This window comes from Mauremys reevesii, linkage group 2 (assembly GCF_016161935.1).
Source record: "Mauremys reevesii isolate NIE-2019 linkage group 2, ASM1616193v1, whole genome shotgun sequence".
Classification (NCBI taxonomy): Eukaryota; Metazoa; Chordata; order Testudines; family Geoemydidae; genus Mauremys; species Mauremys reevesii.
In genome coordinates this window covers 135,817,734-135,839,268 of record NC_052624.1, presented here as the reverse complement: position 1 = coordinate 135,839,268, position 21,535 = coordinate 135,817,734, and the positions used below count along the sequence as shown (strand labels likewise).

General features: G+C 43.4%; 1 protein-coding gene across 3 annotated transcripts in view; it reads left to right on the top strand.

The window, feature by feature from the left end:
* Window positions 1-21,535, top strand: part of RETREG1 (reticulophagy regulator 1) — a 103,818-nt gene that overhangs the window by 77,569 nt on the left and 4,714 nt on the right. For all 3 annotated transcript variants that reach the window (XM_039527607.1, XM_039527606.1, XM_039527608.1), the window contains 5 exons: window positions 674-800; window positions 4,771-4,855; window positions 9,297-9,434; window positions 13,268-13,332; window positions 21,299-21,425. In XM_039527607.1, the coding sequence (XP_039383541.1) occupies window positions 674-800; window positions 4,771-4,855; window positions 9,297-9,434; window positions 13,268-13,332; window positions 21,299-21,425 (542 nt within the window). The remainder of the gene's footprint in view (window positions 1-673; window positions 801-4,770; window positions 4,856-9,296; window positions 9,435-13,267; window positions 13,333-21,298; window positions 21,426-21,535) is intronic.

Sequence of the window (21,535 nt, the reverse complement as noted above, 5' to 3'; positions counted from 1 at the left end):
ACTGTGCAAACATAAAATAAGAGACAATAATACCTCCTCTATGAGTTTAAATCTAAATAGACAAGGCAGAGAAAGGGTGGGAGGAAAGGATGTACCATATAATTAGAGTAAATAGAGTGGTGGTTTGCAAACATGTTAGGAAAGAATGTCCAGAGGAAAAAATTGTAGAAAGTAGTCTGATGAAATAATTGGTGCCTGCTAGCTTGTAATCTTTAAATTGAGTGGTCTATGTACAAGAGAATACTGTGGTTATATATTTAAATATTTATTTAACAATATAACAAATAATATTCTTGACTTGCACCTCATTCCACAAGGAGACTTAATTAGATCATTGTTTCAGAGTACCAGTCGTGTTAGTCTGTATCCGCAAAAAGAACAGGAGTACTTGTGGCACCTTAGAGACTAACAAATTTATTTGAGCATAAGCTTTCGTGATCATTGTGTAATTCATTAGACAGAAAATATGGGATAATAAGCACTATGGATTTCTATAGCAGTAGCTGTAGGATAAATAGAGGACATCAGTTTTCAAAATGGTCAGATTCTGTTTAGTGTTTTTTCTTTTCTTCCACAAATAGTATGAAAGATTAATAATAAGAGCAAAATATTCCATAAAAGCAATGCCTTCTCAGTTTTACTTGTAACTAAAGATTTGTTTTTCTATACTCAGCTGGGAAGTCATCAATTCCAAACATGACTACAGGCCCAGAATAAACCAATGTATTGTAGATGCATTGGTGAATTTATTTCTATTTCTTCAAGAAATGTCACACTTCAAAGAGAAAAACCCTGGCAAGGTAAGTTCAATAAAGTAAGCTCAATATCTTTATCCTGTTTTATCAGGAGGTTTTCTGTCTCAGCAAACTATGATTGATAATATAGTAGGTAAATTTGCTAAAATGAAGACACTAAGCTAGATTCAGTCAGGGTTTGTGCTAGCTTCTTCCTGTACGGATTGTAAGGGAGACTCCATGTAGCAGAAAAGGTGCCCAGAGGAAAGTTTTATGGCAGTAGAGCCCCTCCCCCCTTAGCTGCTGGACTCTTCGCCAGCCACTGTGTAACACCAGAATTAGGGCAGGATATGATATGACCAGGGTGGCTATGGGATGCACTGCTCTGGAGCTCCTGGTGGAAATTCCATCTGTCTCCCTAGGGTAGAGACATCAGAAAGATCCGATCACAATAATAGCTTTAACAAAAGCAGAAAAAATCCTACATCATTTATAAATTTATGTATTTTTAAAAATAGCTTTAATTAATTTTCAGAAAGTTTTTCTCAAGTATTACATAAATAGCATCTAATATTATGATATGAGAGGATCCTACCTATATCATAGTGCTATCATTTATCTGCTCATTCAAGTGTAGCATAATTTTTCCGAGAAAACACATGAGTGATAAAGGCAAGCAAGAGTATAATACTCTTCTTCTATTGGCAGAGTACTGTTTTTGGCCAAATCTGAACTGATCTTTTCTCAATTAAACCAGATAAGAGTAGCATGCGCAGCATTGATAGTGGAACAGCGTATCATGGCAACTGTAGTGGACATTGTAGATTTTTGCTTGTATCTTTGGGTATTTCACTTTTTTTTTCTTTTTTACATTCAAACTTACTTGGACAAGTTACATTTTCTTCTTGAGATCATAACAAAGAGTTTGCATTGAGATTTTTCCTGGAAAGAATGCTCTCCGATGTAACAAAATGAGTTTATATATTCCCAGATTAAAAGTACATTAAGAAGAAGTTAAGGTTGAGAGTATATATCAATAACATAGGGTAAAATACATTATAGGGAAGTTGTGATTATCCTAGAAACAAATATAAATCCAGGAAATTCAAAGTTAAGATTAAACTGGAAAAAAAACAACCCAATCATATGAGGTATGGAAATTCAGCTTTAATGCATCCAGACAACCAGATCTGCCATCTACTGATGCCATGCAATAACCATATTGCACTGGGGGGTAAGGGCACTTATCTCTTGAGCACCTCTTTGTGGCTGAGTGTAGTATTTCAGTCCTTTTGCTGCTCTTGGCACCCCCTGTAGGCTGTTTGCCTGTCTCTGCCAGTTTTCTTTGGCTTGGACCTCCAGCCAGGTCACACAGTCAGACTGAACATCTTGCAGAGTCCAACAAAACGGTCTATCTACCCTCACCAGAGTCTTTAGTCCTAGCATTGAGCCCTTTAAATTCATCCCTTTGCTTGGGCTTCTAAGCGAGACCTGTCCCCTTCATGGGGCTTAGGTTAGGCTTCCTCCCCCCCCTCCCATTTCTTGGGGTTGATGCTATTTTGCTGGTGGACATTACTCTATGTTCCAACCTAGAGGCCCTATAAACAGCAGTCACATACTATTCAGTTATATTTGTTGCTGCTACTTCCCTAGGCCTCTTCCTGTCTGACCCCTTTATCTTCACCAATATACCAGGACCAGAATTCTCAGGTTCCTCTTTCTCTGCAAACCCAACTGTGCAAGCGAGGGCTGAGTTGTACCCTGGCTAGTACTCAGACTCCTTTGGCCAAAGAGGAACACCTTCCCACCCAGGGACTGCCCTACTAAGGCCCAGCATCAAATGTTATCTGAGCCTGCTGGGCACTGATTGGCTGTCACTAGACCTTCTAGCCCTTAGAAGACCAGGTCTTTGTAGTTTCCAATATGGCTGCTTCCAAGAGACCTCTCTAGGCAGGCCTGGAAGACCCAACTTCATTGGTCTTTTTCCTTGCATGTTGCTCCTTTCTGGGGCAGGGTGCAGCAGAGGAGTGGGGCCTCGAGCAGGAGTCCAGAAAGGCCTGGTACATTCTGTCACATCTATCATTAAGGATGCCTGAGGGAATTTTGCGCCACTGTGCACACGCAGAATTCATGTGTGCCGCATAATTTTTCCTCAGAAAATACATTCTGCCCCAGAAGTGCTGCAGTTCTGCCTTTTGCCCACCAGAGGCCACTGTGGCACCAGAACAGCCAGCAGCGGGCTGTTCTAGTGCCACAGCAACCTCTGGTGGGCAAAAAGCAGAACTGCAGCACTTCTGGGGCAGAATGTATTTTCTGTGGGGAAAAAATTCTGTACATGAACAGTGATACAGAATTCCCCTAGGAGCAGAGGTTCATCACAGCGTCTGCCTCCAGAGCCAGGCTAGGACAGACATAGTGGGGCACATAGGGCTGCTGGGAGGGTTCACAGACTGGGGTTCAGAATGGCTAGTGGAGGGACAGCATTGAGCCAGCGGCTGAATGGGAGTGGGGGTGCAAGGCCACATGAGGATGGGAGGTTTGGGGACAGGGGCAGATGTGCCTGACTGAATGGGAGAGGCTTGGGGTCAGCCAGGGTCTGCATGAGGGAAGCTCACCAACTCCCTAACAATCCCGCCCCTCCCCACCCCCAAAAAAGCCTGTTCCATACTTTTCCCACCCCCACCTAACAGCCCTCCAGGTTCACTCCAGGCTCCTTCTCTCTCCATCTGCTCCTTCCCTGTCTATCAGCTCCTCTGTTACTCTTGACTCCCCCGAGCCTTTTCACTCATTCTGATAGGTTTAGGAAATATAGTTCTGTATTGTAATTTAAATGAATTACTCAAAGTTCTGTATTAATATGCCTAGTAAGGAATATATTTGTCAAAAAAAAAATTACCAGAATCTTATTTTGGTCTGTATTGTTACAGACATACTTGCTGACAGATATTTTGAAATAAATTACCAAAATAATTGAAACTGGCATGATTAGATTGTATTATTTTGACAAATAAAATATGCAGAATTTTGCAGAATTTCCAAAAAATTGTGCACAGAATTTTTATTTTTTTGGCACAGAATTCCCCCAGGAGTAGTTGAGGCATTTTAGTGTTTGAGGTCTCAGTTTAGACAAAACTGATTTTTAAAGACACATTAGATTTTTTTTCCTCCTTCCCTTTTCCCCTGATGGTGTCACTGTTCTATTGTTAAGACTATAAGAGAAAAAATAAAGTCTGATAGTGTGTGCTTCTCCTTCTTAATTAATTTTATCTCCTAATTTAATTAATAAGCTTGTAAATTCTCAGAAAATTAATGCTATTTTCTAAAAATAAGTGCTGTAGTTTTGGGGAGGATACGTTGTATTTTTCAAACACAACAGAGATTAAATCCCTTCTTTATATATGCAAAATTCAGATTCATTTATAGAGCAGTAACTGATGCTTCCATAATGATACACGTACAATGTTGACAAGTGCCAAGAGTTAGCACTATACAAGACAAAACAATGAAAATGTCAAGTAAATTACAACTTAATTTGCATAAAGCTATATCTTGCTTTAGTGAGATCTTGTCAGTGCCTTCCTTTTTATGAATGAAATCAGCCCCCAGTTTTAAGTAAAGTAAAAAAACAAACAAAAAAACAAAAAAAAACTTGTAGTTTTCAGGTGGATTTTGAAGATGGTGACCTAACAAAACGAGCACCTGTTATTACTGCCTATTGTATTTCTTCTGATATTCATTGTATTCAGTTTTCGTGATTGGCGATGACCTAGAGGTTGTTAAAACTTCCATATGGTAGGTGGAGGGAAGAAGCCTTATTTTTATAATACCACCTGAGACATAGCCTAATCACCCAAAAATAGGCTGTTTAATTCTTACTGTAATACTTGTATTGCAATTATAATAAAAAATCTTCAATTTTGTACTTTTTAACTAGAATATTACCTTGCTGGGGAACTGTTCTTATCACAAAGTGTAAATATTTAATGTCATAGCAATATGAATTCTAACTATCATCTCTGATCTCTTCTGTTTTCAGTTTTGCCTTCTGGTCTGCAGTGTGTGTACATTTTTCACTATCTTGGGTAGTTACATTCCTGGAATTGTACTCTCCTACTTTCTATGTAAGTATAGTATTTTTTTTTCAAGTCATGTCTTATGCATGTTGTATGTTCATTATGCAGTCTAACATACAGTCTGTTTTTAAAATAAATAGTTCTGTATATGGATCTTGACTGATGATGGTTTTATATGGATGTCAGGTTACAGATTTTTCAGTTTGTCAATTAAAATTCTGGCACATCATGGCACAACTGTATGATATCTTTTAGGCAGTGATACAGAGAGAGACATACTTATGCCAAAAGGAAACATGATCATGAATAAAAAATATATGCTACCATGACCACAAATTCCCTATTGGAGCTTCTGAACATAGTCAGTCACTTGGTATAAGTAGTTGTTATAATGTTGCTATCCCATAGAAGAGAAACCATACACTCCTACCCCACAATGTCTGGAGCTGGTTAGAATGTGCTGGTTTTGATGTTTACTTTATCAATGATTTCCATCTTTCAGCAGTACATTTCCCTTTCTCAGAAAGCAAGTGATGTCTTCAAACACTGATGGTGGGCTGTGAGCTACATCTCACTGAGATGTGTCTTCCATGGAAAATTATCCCACTACCCTTACTGGGTTTTTTTGTTTGTTTTGTTTTTACAAATTATGCCACCAACTACTGTAGTGTATCATGTGTCCATATTGTCATCTAATACTGTTGTTTATATATGAATGGAGTTTAAAAAAATTCAAGAGTGGGTGAAGAGCTGAGTAAATTATATGGAAAAAACCCCAGATGCCTCTGTTTTGCCAGCATTTTGGTGTCAGTCTCTGCTGCTGTGAGAGAGTGCCTTGTCCTTTCAAGAGAACTCCCAGTTAAGGAGGAGGAAAAACAAAGTAAACTGAGGCTGATGCGTGTATTAATCCACTGCATTGGAGTGTGATACCAGTTCAAGCACACCATGTCAGGACCTTAATAGGTATAGTCAAATAGGTTAGCAGAAAAGTTCAGTGAAAATAGCAAGGATTATTAAAAGAATTATTACCACCATTACCAAATTTATTATAATAATGGAGCCCTGGCAGATTTAAGGGATTTATATTTAGCATTGCTAGAGAATTGCAGCACACAGCACAGTAATTTATTAAGATCACCAATACAAAGGTTTACAGGCAGAAGAACAAAAACCTTTCTGCTTACATCGAGCTTTTTGAGCCAAATATAATAAACCTTTATTTGTTCTAAAAGAGCTATATATCAGCTATACAGAATTAATAAAACAAGAATGCCAAAAGTTTACCCCCATTGCAATTGGGAGAGAACATTAATTGCAAAAAAATGTGGCTACCACCCTATTAAGATAATGACTTATACCTTTAGCACCAAGGATCTGTCCTATACCAGGAATAGAAAACATCTACTCAAAATCAAGGAGGGCACTGGCTCCCCTCCCTCCCTCCCTCCCCCCACCCCCCGGGACATCCAGAATGCTATTGATAGTACTCCTGTGCTGACAGAAATGGCACACACACACAGTCACTGACTGGAAAATCACCTGAAGCAGCAAACACAGTGTGGATCCAATCTCAGATACAAATAGACCACTGCAGAAGGAACAGTTTTTAGAACAAGAGGTCATGTGATCAGAAATTCATTGAGATAGTAGTCATTGACAAATGTCCAATACATCACCTCCTCCTAGAGCTTTCTATTTGTTTTGTTAATTGAGTGTATTTGTTTGGGGTTATCTTTAGTTTATATTATATTTTATTTGCATTCAATATTTTCTTTAAATATGTTATAGTAACCTCTGGAGTTTATGAATACTGACTCTGTCACATGGTAGGTGGTTACTCTTTTGTAACTCTGACCGATGTCATGTGACTAGGAACAGGAATTAAAGTTCAATGTCTTACAAGCCTGTAATAATATTATATTGTGGTAACACCTAGAAGCCACAATCAGAGATCCTGGCCTATTAAGTTAGGCACAGTAAACAGGTTGTGATACTTTCTTGGGGTATCCAGAACTGTAAGTCACCCTGTTACTTCTCTGCCTAAGCATAAAAGGGATCTGCTGGTGCTTAACCGAGTGACAATTCCTTGCCCTCCAGTTTGTTAGCCAGCCTCACATATTCCTCAGGACTCTGCCAGTCATAACTGCCTTGCAGATTAACCTTTGGACAACTTCAGTTCCAAAACTCTCCAAAAGCTTCTCCCTACGACATCCAGATCCTGCCCCTGGACACTCACAGAAATTACCAAGTATGCTGTTTCCAAACAGACAGAATATACATCAACCTATTGGTTCACCTGAGGATGCACACCTCACTTTAATATAACAGCATTGAGATGAATTTATAATAAAACAATAAGTTTATTAATAAAGAACTGAGATTTAAGTGAAACTAAGCAGACAGTAGAAACAGAAAACAAAACAAATAATGACATTTTAACAGTTGATATATTATCTGCCGCCACTTCCCCAGCATATATAGAAATGGGAGATAGTTACCCTATAAATCTATTACGATACTGGTCTTGGCAGCAATTACCGGTTGAATGCATTGTAAGACCACACCTTTAAATCCTATTTTGGGATGAGCCAAAATTAACGAAGCACACATTTCTTTTAAGTATATAAATACATTTTGTATTTTTGCTGACCGCACCAGCAATATTATTTCATCTAACGGTTAAACTTGCTGATTGACATAGATTGATCTTCTACAACAGCAGAAACTTTCTCCAGAGTAAGTGGGACAAAATGCACATCAGTTGGATCCAGTCAGGGCCATTACTTGGTAACATTTTTCACTACATTTTAGTAACTTTGTTTTTGTTTTTCTCCTTCCAAAAGATTTTATTTGCCTAAATATATATATTTTAATCAGACTGTGATTGTGACCCAGGGACCTCTTGATGCCAAGTGGCAGCAGGAATAAGTGGTACATAACGGTTAGAGGAATACCCTAGGTCTGGTATTTACATTCTAGTTCACCAAAAGAGTGCCATGTGAGGTCTTTAATAAAAGCCTCTGTCATGCTGGTTGTCAGTATCATTGCAAAATGCATGTACGGGTGTTGTATATGGAGTTACATATGTACACTGAAAATTATGTTCTTAAGGTCTATGTGTAGGGACTGGTCGCCAGGAACAGGGAGAAACTGGTTTTCTTGCTGGCAAGAAATGTTTGTGTTTCCATGTAAATGAAGTATTGTCTGATTCACAATGGTAATCTACTCACCAGTCTGAACCAAATGCTAATGAAGGATAGTGAACTCTTCAAAGAGAGGAAAGGAACAGGAAGAAGTAAATAGTGGGGTAGACAGGGGCAGGGAAACTCATCTTGAGGTGCACATCAAAGCTATGTGCTGGTACATTTTAGGGTGCAAAGAGACAGACTGGCATCCTTCACCTAGGAAGTAGGATAGCAAAATTTGCTTAATGAAAAAGGGGTCTCAACCAGGCCTGGTTGAGAATGTTGAGAGAACTTTGGGTGAGATAAGCTTTTTTAGACAGAAGGATAACTTATTAAGTTTAGTCTCTAGAAAGCATGTTATGATTTTGTTTTATACTAAACCATTTGTTTCCAATATTCTTACTCACTGTAAATTGAATTTCTGTTCTTTGATAATGAAGTTATACTTATTTTCTCTGTAAATATATCTAAGTGCTGTGTGTTTAGCAAAGCTGTATTCTAAGGTATAACTAGTAAGCTGCGGTGTACTGTTCCGTTGGGAACACCAGACCTGGTAGTTCTGTGAGAGTTCAGTGAATAAAAAGCTGACTCTGTAGGGAACACTCCTAGGACACACGGGTTGGTGTGTGCCTATCGCTAACCTGCACTGAAAGAGAGAGGTCTGGAAGGTAGTGCTTGTGTCACCAGAGGCTGCTGGGTTCAGGAAACGGATCCACAGCAGATACACAGACAAGACTTCTTCACACTAAAAACAGGTGGTGGTGAGGTGCCTCACAACCCTGGCTACCTGGGGAAGTGTCACATGGATATCATTTTGCTTCTGATTTGCACTTGGAATGGACAAAGAGTAGGATGAAGAGGATTTATAATTATTCATGTATTTTGAAAAGTAAATTTAGGTCCCTGTGAGAGGGCTTGGATTGATGTCGCTAGAGACTAAAGCTCTGTTTATCCAGATAGATTATGGCATAGGCAGCAGCTGTGGAAAACTTTGCCTACCCTGACCTCAATAGAATGCATTTATGGGGGCAGAAGAGAGGGTAGTTTGATCTAAGTGCCCAGCCTTCTAGAGAGACTATGAAAACAGGAGCCAGTTGATGTGAATATAATGGTAATTTTTGTGATGGGGACTAGTAATTAGTAGGAACTATACTGAGACCAGTAACTCCTCTGATGTGGCATTTACTGTTGTTTAAGTTACGTAAAGGTAATTCTCTTTATATGTATGGTGTAATCTTTAGTTAGTGATTTAAACATAAATATTTAAGTAACCTTTCTGTTTATATCTTGGTTTTGTGTTACAGTACTGTGTGCCTTTTTATGTCCGCTGTTCAAGTGCAATGAATTTGGGCAGAAGATGTGCAACAAAATCAAGTCAGTTCTGCTGAAACTGGATTTTGGAATTGGAGACTATATCAAACAAAAGAAGAGAGAGAGATCTGGTAAGTAACTAATATGAAGGGGAAGGAGGGAGAGGGTTGTTTAGTTTTTCCCATATGCAGTGTCAAATATTATATATCTAAAATTAGGCCAAAATCTGCTCATATTGTCATCATCACAGTTCATCTTTTAAACCAAGCATGAGTATACTTGTCATTATTGGAATTCTAAACTGATGGGTAGGAGCAAAGTTTAAATAGTATATGTCAGACTGACCGGTTAGGATGGGGTGAGGAGTTTTCTCCTCTCATTAGACTTAATCTGCCCCATCAAATCATATATTTAGGAAAACTGAGTTTTAAAGTATGAAACATTAGTCTAACCACCTTACTCAGAGTTAACATGTACTTCCAAATGCATATGTTCTATTCACATTAAAGCACCTAATGTCTAGTGATTAGATTGAGGCTTCTGAAATAAAGACTCCTAGATTCTAACCCAGCTAATTTATGCTAGTGACTGTGCAACTTCAGGCAATTTACATAACCTCTGTGTGTCTCTGTTTACCGATTGAGGTATTGTGAGGCTTAAGCATTTTGAGATCCTTTGGACTAAAAGATACTGTATAAGTGCATGTTGTTGTTTATTTTATTAAGATGTTTATTGTGGAAGGTGTGTGGGGGTCCCAAAGCAACTGCTGGGAAGGATATGAAATAATATACTCAACTATTTTTGAACCATGAAATTGCACTATAGTATAAAATCAAAAGGCCATACTTCTGTCACTGAAATATTAGGAAGATAAATTAAAAAATGCCATCTTCATCCCAGATTTTCTCAGATAAACTTTTATTCTGGATCATCTTTATATGAGCAAAATTATTATGTTGCTTATTTGATTATTCACATGAGGGAGTGTGGCAGGGGGCTGCTAGGAAAGCCCTTAATCAGCTCCCGCCACCCCAGCCCCAATCAGGGGAATGGATTGGGACTGGGTAAATAGCTAGTGCTTGCCAGGAAACTGCCCGCATCTGTCAGCTTCATTAGCAGGAGCTAAAAGGCTGGAAGTGGAAGAAGAGGGGGCGGAGACCAGGAGGGAAAGGTCAGGCTCACAGGGACGAAGGAGCCTACTAGTCTGTTGCTTGTCAGGCTGGTGTGAGGCCAAGCTCTGTAAATGGCCTGTAAATAGTGGGAAACTGGTGGTGGGGAAAGGACACAGAATAAAGAGCCTGGGTGTTGCACCAGCTTGGAGCATCCCTGAGTCTTTAAAGAGTGGGGCCAGCAGGCCAAATCCTATGGGGCACGATGTGCACCCCGTTATACGTGGGGGCTTGTCCAGGACTCGAAGCCACTGCCAGCGAGTGGAAACCTGAGCATGGAGGGAACAGTGCAGTGGCTCATGAAGTAGCAAGAGGAGCTGCAGAAAACCCTGCAGGCCTTTCAGCAGTCCCACCAGGCCAAGAGACAGGTCTTGCTTGTTTGGCAGGCCGAGCAACAAAAGACCCTCCAGGACTTCATCAGGGAGCAGGCCAGTGTACAGGAGCAGCTCCTGCAGCTGTTGGGGAGTCCCCCGGGAGGTGATGACAGCCACGCACCAGGCTTGGTGCTGTGTAAGATGGGCCCCACCGATGACCCCGATGCCTCCCTGTTCACTTTTGAGCATGTAGCCATGAGCGCCGAATGGGACAAGGAGACCTGGGCTCTAAGACTAGCCCCCTATCTGGCCGGAGAGGCGCAGGCTGCCTACAGGGCCTTAACTAATGAACAGGCCAAAGATTATGAGGCGGTGAAGGTGGCAGTCCTGGACCGGATGGGACTGTCAGCCAAGAAGTACCAGCAGAAGTTTTGAGTGGCGCAGTGGACAGGGGGTTTGTGGCCCCGCACGTTTGCCCAGAAGCTCATGGACTGGGCCACGTGGTGGTTAAAGTCCGATACCCAAACAGTGGGAGAGATAATGGTGTGGATAATCCTAGAACAATTTGTGCAGGGCCTCCTGGAAAATGTGTGAGCCTACTAGTTTGTTGCTGTTGCTGGTCAGGCCAGTCTGAGGCCAAGCCGTGTAAATAGCCTGTAAATAGTGAGAAACTGGTGGTGGAGAAAGGACACAAAATAAAGAGCACGGGTGTTGCACCAGCTTGGAGCATCCCTGAGTCTTTAAGGAGCAGGGCCAAGTGGCCGAATCCTACGGGTGCAGTGTGTACCCTGTTATGGGGAGAAAGCAAGTGATGTTGGGAAAATGTGTTTTGTCATCAGTATGAGGCTATTATTGATAATGCCTCTTTAGCACCTTCATTGTAAGATTTTACTTAGCTTTACAAAAACAAATGTAATTAAGCTTTACACCATCCTTGGGGGAAGGTATTCCCTTTGTAGATGAGGAAAACTCTGGCACATAGATCTAGAGAATTACCCAAGGACACAAAGTAGTATGTGACAGAACCAGGAATACAACCTACATTAGGAGATTGGACTCCAGACCCAGTATCTGCATCTGCTTTTTTCCAGATAGAGTGCAGGAAAAAAATTACACTTCTTAAAATATCCTTTTTTCCAAAGATTCAGAAAACATTTAAGAGAATTCCAATAAGACAGTCCAAACAACAAATAAATCAAAACTATCATTTAGCTAGGAAAGCAAATCTAAAATAAGAATTCTAATCACACCTATGTTCCTTTCAGACATAGATTACAGTAAATTCTATAGGCTTTGTTAAGGAATAAATCTATGTCAGAAGCAAATTTCTATTTATAAACTTCTGTTAACTTTTACCTCATTGATATTTTTTTCATTGATATTGTAATTTTAAGCTGAAAACCAGGAAGTACAATGTTATGTTTCCCACAACTGTACTTGGGCACATTGCATGTATTTATGGAGCTTGACTCTTCAGTCACTTAAATGTTAGATCAGTAGAATGCACATTCATTTAAATGTTTTTGTGCCATATAACCATGCATCTTGCAGTGCACTTTTTCCCAGCTGCGTTTTTCTTCATCTTAATATGTATTGTGGGTGCTATCAGAGATAAGTAAAAATTGCATTTGAAGAGGCCCAGGAGTCTATCAGCTTTTCTGCTAGGCTATAATGCAGCTTCCAGTTAACTTCCTTCTTTAAAAAAATGGATGGAGGATGAGACTGTTTCTGAGAGAGGGGCAGAGAAGGGAGAAGGCAAAATGTGTGTTCTTTGTATGTTAATTGGAGACACCTGTGACGCAACAAAAACTACCAGACCTACTTTGTCACTTCCAGTGCAAATTTGAAAGTAGTTAGGAATCGGATGAATGCAGGGGAAAGAATGAGTGGGTAAGAAGGAGGGGAAAATCCTGTGCATGAAGACCTATATATACATCTCCAGAAATTACATAAATTTTAATCAGTATTAAAATAGCATAGTTTGCATACCCACTGCCTGTTTTAAATCCATAAAATACAGCCATCTCAGCACTAGACTAGCTATGTGGAAGGCACAGTTTTGAATTGTAGTTACTTGAATTGTTTAATTTCTGTTAACTTGTACTCAAAATGTAGTTTCAGGGATGTATAGTCTCAAAGCACTTCACACAGCAAGGAGCAACAGGTTTTTAAAAGAAATAAACATAATAAAGGCAGATGAGTATGCGGCAAGACAGTGCAGACGAATGTTGTCTCTCCAGCTATAGATGCTACAGAATAATAGCTCAATAAATATCCAGCTTCTGAGTCAGCTTGTTTTACAACACCAGCCTATTGTATATAATATATGAATCATTCATTGTGTTAACAAATGAAGCCCATTTGTTTATGATTGAATTATTTAAGGAGCTGTAGCTCAACAGAGACAATAGAAATAACTCAGAAATGCTTGGTCATCAGGATAGATAGAAAATAACTAACTGTAATTTTCTTTTATTTCAGAAACTGCAAAACCAAAATCCACGGAAGAGGACAGTGAATTAGACATATCAGCCCTGTGTCCTAAGGTGACTGGATTTTAGTCAGCTCTTTTATGTAAAAAAGCACTGAAGAGCACGAAAACTTCTCTTGGTCTCTGTGCTCTATGAAAGACTAGGTTTTTTTCCTCCTAATAAGAGACATGCTATTGCTGACCAGGAACACAGCCATGTGCATCACATCATGTTCTAAAAGTGACTCTCATTGTCTCTATCCTGAGAAATTGACCCAGAAATTAACCACATCTATGACTACAGGTCCCTGTGAGGGTTTATGCCCCTCGTTGTAGGGCAGCATGGCCTAGTGGCCAGAGTCCGTAGGATAAGCCCTCGTTGTAGGGCAGCACGGCCTAGTGGCCAGAGTCCGTAGGATAAGCCCTCGTTGTAGGGCAGCACGGCCTAGTGGCCAGAGTCCGTAAGATAAGCCCTCGTTACAGGGCAGTAGGACCTTACTACTGGCTCAGCCGGGCGGGCGGGTCCTACCAAAACACGCCGAGGCTCACTGGGGGGAAGGTACCAGTCCGTCTTCCCCCCCGGATCGCTTCCTACTAGCCTGGGAGTTGGGGGGTCTCCCACGAACCCCAGGGCTCTCTGCGGGTCTCCGGGTCCGTTGCCTCCCCTGGCTCCTCCCGCAGTAGGGGTTCGTGACGGTCTGTAGAAGCCTCCATTCCCAGCAGCTTCAAGAGTGTTGGCTGGTCCTCCGCTGGAGCTTCCCAGTTGGGTCCTTCCCCTGCGGCCACCAGCCCAGACTGAGCTGAGTTCCCTCCTTTTATGCTCCTAGAGCATTTGGAGCATGCCCAGTACAAACGGGGCAGGACTTCCTCCGTCAGAGCTACTGGTCTGATGCCGCTGGGGCTAGTGTGGGGCAGGACTGCCCCGTTACAGTCCCCCAAATATCTGTGGCCCACTGGGCTATTCATCTGGCGAAGCTACACCCCTATGGTATTGGCTGCATAAGGACTATACCAGAATTTCACAGCAATTGAATCTATCCCACTTCTCAGGAGTGGAGATACAGATTCTTATTATTATTACAATAGTGCCTAGAGGCCCAACTGACATCACTGTAAAGGAGATTCATTTTACTGTTTGCAGCACCCCCTCTCTAACCTGAAAATATGTGAAGAAACATTCTTCTTCAAGTAGTGTCCATGTGGATGCTTCACTGTAGGTGTGCCTGTGTCCCTGCGCTGCTGATAGGAGAACTTTGGTAGCAGTGTCTGTTGAGCCAGCACATGCATTGTCTCTCCTCCTGCTGCGCCAGGAGGCTAGCCAGTATGCACAGGCTAACCGTCCTTAGTTCTTTCTGAACTTCCCCTGGCTAGAGACGGCGCCATTAGCTGTCTGTTCACAGATCCTTAACCCCTTTTACAATTGCAATTTTTAGCTTCCTCTGAAGCCTCTTTTCTTCATTTGCTTTTCTTATCTGTTGCCTTAAAAAAAGAAATGAAAAAGAAAAGGATTTTATTCTTTTGTCAACCCCCTCCCCCCCCCGGTGGGCAGGAGGACACCCCCTCCCCCCAAAAAGGGTATGCCCAGCTCTCTGGCTTCAAGAAGTCCCACACTTGCAGCAAGGTGATCCCTGTTGCGAACAAGCACTTTCAGTTTATCAACTGCCTGGGCGAGGGCTACATCAAACAAAGGTGTACCCTCTGCCAGCAGTTCTGGCAGAGATCCCTCAAGGCAGAGAGCTTCACCAAAAAAATATCTTCATGGAGGCAGCTCTTTGACTTCAATCTTCCGGTGGACGGTCTTCCCCACAGCCTTCAACTTTGAAGGACAGTGGGTCGAGGAAATGGAATGGGGACTCCTCTCTCAAGTCAAAAAAGAGAGCAGAAAGTCCCCTCAGTGAGCCTAGGGATAGCCATAAGCAATAGCCATCTCACTCGGTATCCTCGGCACCGAGATCGCAATCCGGCACTCGCGCCTCATGGCAACCATTGGTATCCAGTACCATTCACAGGCCCACAGACCCATTGGGCATGGGCACTGAACTATCAGTACTGAAAGATAAGGACAAACATCCTAGGAAGATGCTCCTAGTATGCAAGTCGACCTCGGTACTGCTAGTGACAGTAGCCCGCCTGGCACCGGACAGACCGGTACAGACAAGGTCTCCATCTCCCTGACACCAGGAGGATCGGTACCAGCAGAATTCCACCAGAACAGAGACTTCTGCATGATTTCTGCACTCGAGTCTCCACCGCTCAGTACCATCGTCAGGGCATCATGTTTTTGCCGGGCACAGACTATATCCCTGCAATCATATCATGCCCCTCCACTATCTAGTGAGGGGCCAGACAGTGAGCCAGAGGAAGTATCACAGGACTCCTCCCAAGCTCCATATGCGACCGACTATCAACAGTATCTGGGAATGTACTAGCAGATGGTATACCACCACCATCTTGGTACAGCCACCTATGGGAACCTCCTCTAGGCCCTATGCCACCATAATGGCCATACTGGGACCCTTAGGTGGCACATTGAGAGCCTGCCTCACAAGCTTCAAGCCTTGCCCAAAAACCCTCCCAGAACACTCCTTTGGCCATGGCAATTAGGGCCTCAGAGCCTCAGGAAATGGAGGAACAAGAGGCTGACATGGAAGAAGTAGTAACATCTAAAGCCATATTCTCTTCCCCGGATGAAGCAGTCATGCCTTTACAACTGTCCTTAGTAGACAGTTTCCATCCACTGGAGGAGATCACCAGCTCCTTGATATCCTCCTTGAAGATCGCCCTCCCAATTAATGAAGCCATCTTAGACCTGGCTAAAATGGTGTGGCAAACCCCGGCATCAGTAGCCCCAATGTGCAAGCATGCGTACAAGAAATATTATGTCCCCACAAAGAATCAGAGTTCCTTTTCTCCTACCCACTACCATTCCATCGTGGTAGATGCCGTGAATTCCCTTGACTGACAACACCATTCCAGGGCAACATCCTACAACAGGGATAGGAAGCACCTTGCTCTATTTGGCAGGAAGGTGTATTCCTCGTCCTCCTTACAATTGCGCATTGCTAACTATCAAGTGCTCACAGCAAAATACGATTACACGAACTATAATAAGTTGAATGACTTTATTGATAAACTGCCAAAGAGTCATCGGGAATCCTTCAAGGCCATAATTCAGGAGAGACAACTAGTGGCAAAAACATTGCTACAGTTTGCTCTCGACGCCACCAACATGGCAGTTAGTTCCATCTCCACAGCTGTGGTGATGAGGCAGACATCATGGCTCCACTTGTCAGGATTCAAAGGAGATGCAGACCACAATAGAAGACCTCCCCTACAAGGATTCAAAGCTCTTTGCTGAGAAGATCAATACCTACCTCGAGGAAAGCTGGCTGTATTTTAAAGAAACCTTATTGAGGTTGCAGGAACAAACCATCCCGATGTGTAGGAAGAAAAGTAAATATGGCAGGTGACCAGCTTGGCTTAACAGTGAAATCCTTTCTTGTCTTAAACACAAAAAAACAGCTTACAAGAAAGTGGAAGATTGGACAAATAACCAGGGAGGAGTATAAACGTATTGCTCAGGCATGCAGGTGTGAAATTAGGAAGGCCAAATCACACTTGGAGTTGCAGCTAGCCGGAGATGTTAGGAGTAACAAGAAGGGTTTCTTTAGGTATGTTAGCAACAGGAAGAAAGTCAAGGAAAGTGTGGGCCCCTTGCTGAATGAGGGAGGGAACCTAGTGACAGAGGATGTGGAGAAAGCTAGTGTACTCAATGCTTTTTTTGCCTCTGTCTTCACAGACAAGGTCAGCTCCCAGACAGCTGCACTCTGCAGCACGGTATGGGGAGGAGGTGACCAGCTCTCTGTGGAGAAAGAAGTAGTTCGGGGCTATTTAGAAAAGCTGGACGAGCACAAGTCCATGGGGCCGGATGCACTGCATCCGAGGGTGCTAAAGGAGTTGGCCGATGAGATTGCAGAGCCATTGGCCATTATCTTTGAAAAATCATGGCGATCGGGGGAGGTCCCGGATGACTGGAAAAAGGCTAATGTAGTGCCCATCTTTAAAAAAGGGAAGAAGGAAGATCCAGGGAACTACAGGCCAGTCAGTCTCACCTCAGTCCCTGGAAAAATCATGGAACAGGTCCTCAAGGAATCAATCCTGAACCACTTAAAGGAGGGGAAAGTGATCAGGAACAGTCAGCATGGATTCACCAAGGGCAAGTCATGCCTGACTAACCTAATTGCCTTCTATGATGAGATAACCGGCTCTGTGGATGAGGGGAAAGCAGTGGATGTGCTATTTCTGGACTTTAGCAAAGCTTTTGATACAGTCTCCCACAGTATTCTTGCCAGCAAGTTAAAGAAGTATGGGCTGGATGAATGGATGGTAAGGTGGATAGAAAACTGGCTAGATGGTCAGGCTCAATGGGTAGTGATCAATGGTTCCATGTCTAGTTGGCAGCCGGTATCAAGTGGAGTGCCCCAAGGGTAGGTGCTGGGGCCGGTTTTATTCAATATCTTCATTAACGATCTGGAGGATGGTGTGGACTGCACCCTTAGCAAGTTTGCAGATGACACTAAACTGGGAGGAGTGGTTGATACGCTGGAGGGTAGGGGTAGGATACAGAGGGACCTAGACAAATTAGAGGATTGGGCCAAAAGAAATATGATGAGGTTCAACAAGGACAAGTGCAGAGTCCTGCACTTAGGACGGAAGAATCCCATGCACTGCTACAGACTAGGGACCGAATGGCTGGGCAGCAGTTCTGCAGAAAAGGACCTAGGGGTTACGGTGGACGAAAAGCTGAATATGAGTCAACAGTGTGCCCTTGTTGCCAAGAAGGTTAATGGCATTTTGGGTTGTATAAGTAGGGGCATTTCCAGCAGATCGAGGGATGTGATCATTCCCCTCTACTCAGCACTGGTGAGGCCTCATTTGGAGTACTGTGTCCAGTTTTGGGCCCCACACTACAAGAAGGATGTGGACAAAATGGAGAGAGTCCAGCGGAGGGCAACAAAAATGATTAGGGGGCTGGAGCACATGACTTATGAGGAGAGGCTGAGGGAACTGGGATTGTTTAGTCTGCAGAAGAGAAGAATGAGGGGGGATTTGATAGCTGCTTTCAACTACCTGAAAGGGGGTTCCAAAGAGGATGGATCTAGACTGTTCTCAGTGGTAGAAGATGACAGAACAAGGAGTAATGGTGTCAAGTTGCAGAGGGGGAGGTTTAGGTTGGACATTAGGAAAAACTTTTTCATTAGTAGGGTGGTGAAGAACTGGAATGGGATACCTAGGGAGGTAGTGGAATCTCCTTCCTTAGAGGTTTTTAAGCTCAGGCTTGACAAAGCCCTGGCTGGGATGATTTAGTTGGGTTTGGTCCTGCTTTGAGCAGGGCGTTGGACTAGATGACTTCCTGCGGTCCCTTCCAACCCTGAGATTCTATGATTCTATGATACCTCCATACCTTGAAGAATTCCTTCAGGTTGCTGGGAATCTATACACCAGGGCAAAAGAGACGGTTTAGCACCCAATCCCAACACAGACCATATATGACTCAATTCCCATAACAGCGCCATTATGAGACGCAAAGAAAAAATGGGAAATTCCCGAAGCTCAAGCCATCCAGTCCACAATCTTCAATCCAGTCCCCTGCCTGTAAGCACCACTTTTGATGGGCAGATCGAGGTGCCACAAGACCACTCCCTGGAACTGACTATGATTATGCACCCATTTGGCAGCGTTGCCTGGTGCCTGGGAACACAACATCACACAGATGGATCTTTGAGATCATCTGATCCGAATACTCCATCCACTTCACCTCCCTGCCTCCCCTCCACAGTACCTTTCCCTGTCCCTCTTCAGGGACCCTTCTCACGAGAGTCTACTACAACAGGAGATAGATCGACTTCTCCAGTTAGGAGCCATAGAACGAGTACCTCAGCATCTATAAGGCAAGGCGTTCTACTCTAGTTACTTCCTAATACCCAAAAGAAAGAGAGGTTGGAGACCCATGCTGGACCTCAGAGCTCTCAACAAGTTTGTCAAAGCTCAGAAGTTCAAGATGGTCAGATTATCGATGATTATTCCATCACTGGACCAGGGAGACTAGTTTTCAGCCCTCAACCTACAGGATGTCTACTTTAACATTTCGATCCTACCGGCTCACAGACGATTTCTCAGATTCACTCTGGGACACGACCATTACTAATACAGAGTCTTCCCTTCGGACTCTCATTGGCCCAAAGAATATTTTCCAAAGTTCTCCCAGTGGTAGACACTCATTTACACTCACAAGGGATGATGATCTACCCATACCTGGACAATTGTCTCCTCAGAGCCTGATCACTTCAGGAGGCTCATTGAGCCATCGATACTACGATACACTTGTTTACAGAACTGAGTTTACAGATAATACCCAGAATTCAACCTTCAGGCCAGTGCAGCACCTGGAATTCATAGGGGCCGACCTCGATGTTCTAGAGGCCAAAGCCTTCCTACCTCAACACAGGTTCCTATCTCGTGTCTCATTCATAGACACGGCTCAATGCATTCCCCAGATACCAGCCAGACTGCCTCTAACTATTGGGGCATGTGGTGGCAGGAACAGCTGTGATACCACACACCAGACTCCTCATGTGATACCTACAACTATAGTTCAGTTTGGTTCACAGATCAAACGGGGACAGGCTGGACAAATCCCTGTCACTACCTACCAAGATCAAAAACTCCTTAGACTGGTGGAAGTGTGAGTTACCTCCCCAGGGCTCCTTAGACCAGTGGTGGACAACCTGGAGGCCGCACATGGCCCATCAGGATAATCTGATTGCGGGCTGTGAGACATTTTGCTGATGTTGATAGTCCGCAGGCATGGCCCCCGCAGCTCCCAGTGGCCGCAGTTTGCCTTTCCCAGCCAATGGGAGCTGCGGGAAGCGGCAGCTAGCACATCCCTGCGGCCAACTGCTTCCTGCAGCTCCCATTGGCTGGGAATGGTGAACCGCGGCCACTGGGAGCGGCGGGGGGCCGTGCCCGCGGATGGTCAACATCAGCAAAATGTCTCGTGGCCCACAATCAGATTACCCTGATGAGTCACATGTGGCCCACAGGCTGCAGGTTCCCACCACTGCCTTAGACCCAGCCAATACATGCAAAGTGATCACCTTCTTGCAGACATCACCGTCGTTGCTCTTTACCATCTACACATCACTCATATGGTGGGGTGCACATTTAAATGGCTTCTACACATCAATTTCCTCAAACTGAGAGTGGTCAGGAATGCCTGCACCCATTTCCTCCCTCTGATAGCAGGATCACATACAAAGCTCCTAAACAGACAAAATAGCCTGCATTTACTACATGAGCCCTTGGGGGGGCGGGGGCGGTCACCCTCCCTATGCACGGAGGCAATGAGACTATGGAACTGGTACATTTCTCACAACATCACTTTGTCTGCGGCTTACTTCCCAGCATTCAGAATTCGATAGTGGATAACCTCAGTCACAAATTCCCACATGATCATAAGTTGGAGGTGCCCATCAGTACTCCATGACCAGGCTCCGGGCGGCGCTTCCCTCAAGCAGCTCCCAGAAGCAGCGGCATGTCCCCCCTCCGGCTTCTATGCAGAGGCATGACCAGGCAGCTCTGCACATTGCCCCGTCTGCAGGCGCTGCCCCTGCTGCTCCCTTTGGCTGTGGTTCCCGGCCAATGGGAACTGCAGGGACAGGACTTTGGGCGGGGGCAGCATACAGAGTCCCTTGGCTGCCCTTACGTGTAGGAGCCGGAGGGGAGACATGCTGCTGCTATCAGGAGCCGCGCAGAGCTGGGCAAGCCCCCGACCCCGCTCCCCGACTGGAGCTCGAGGGTCAGATTAAAATGTCTGAAGGGCTGGGTGCAGTCCCTGGGCTGTAGTTTGCCCACCCCTGGTCTATGCGATATCACAAGCAAGATGCATTACATTGTTTTTCAGTGTCTAGGCATTAACTTAACTGTAAAATGAATTCTCTGAGTGTAAGTGCCACATTTCATGTATTTTTATATATTTATAGATTAGTCCTACTGTTATTGCTAAAGAGCTATCGGTGTCTGACACAGATGTATCAGAGGTATCTTGGACTGATAATGGGACCTTTAATTTATCTGAGGGATACACTCCACAGACAGATACATCTGATGGTATGTAATGGTTTCATTTAAGTGTTCATTTATTACAGTACTGGAAATTATCTAAATTTTTTAGGGTACATCAGGACATGACAAATTCCTTGTAAAAGCTGACATTTTTA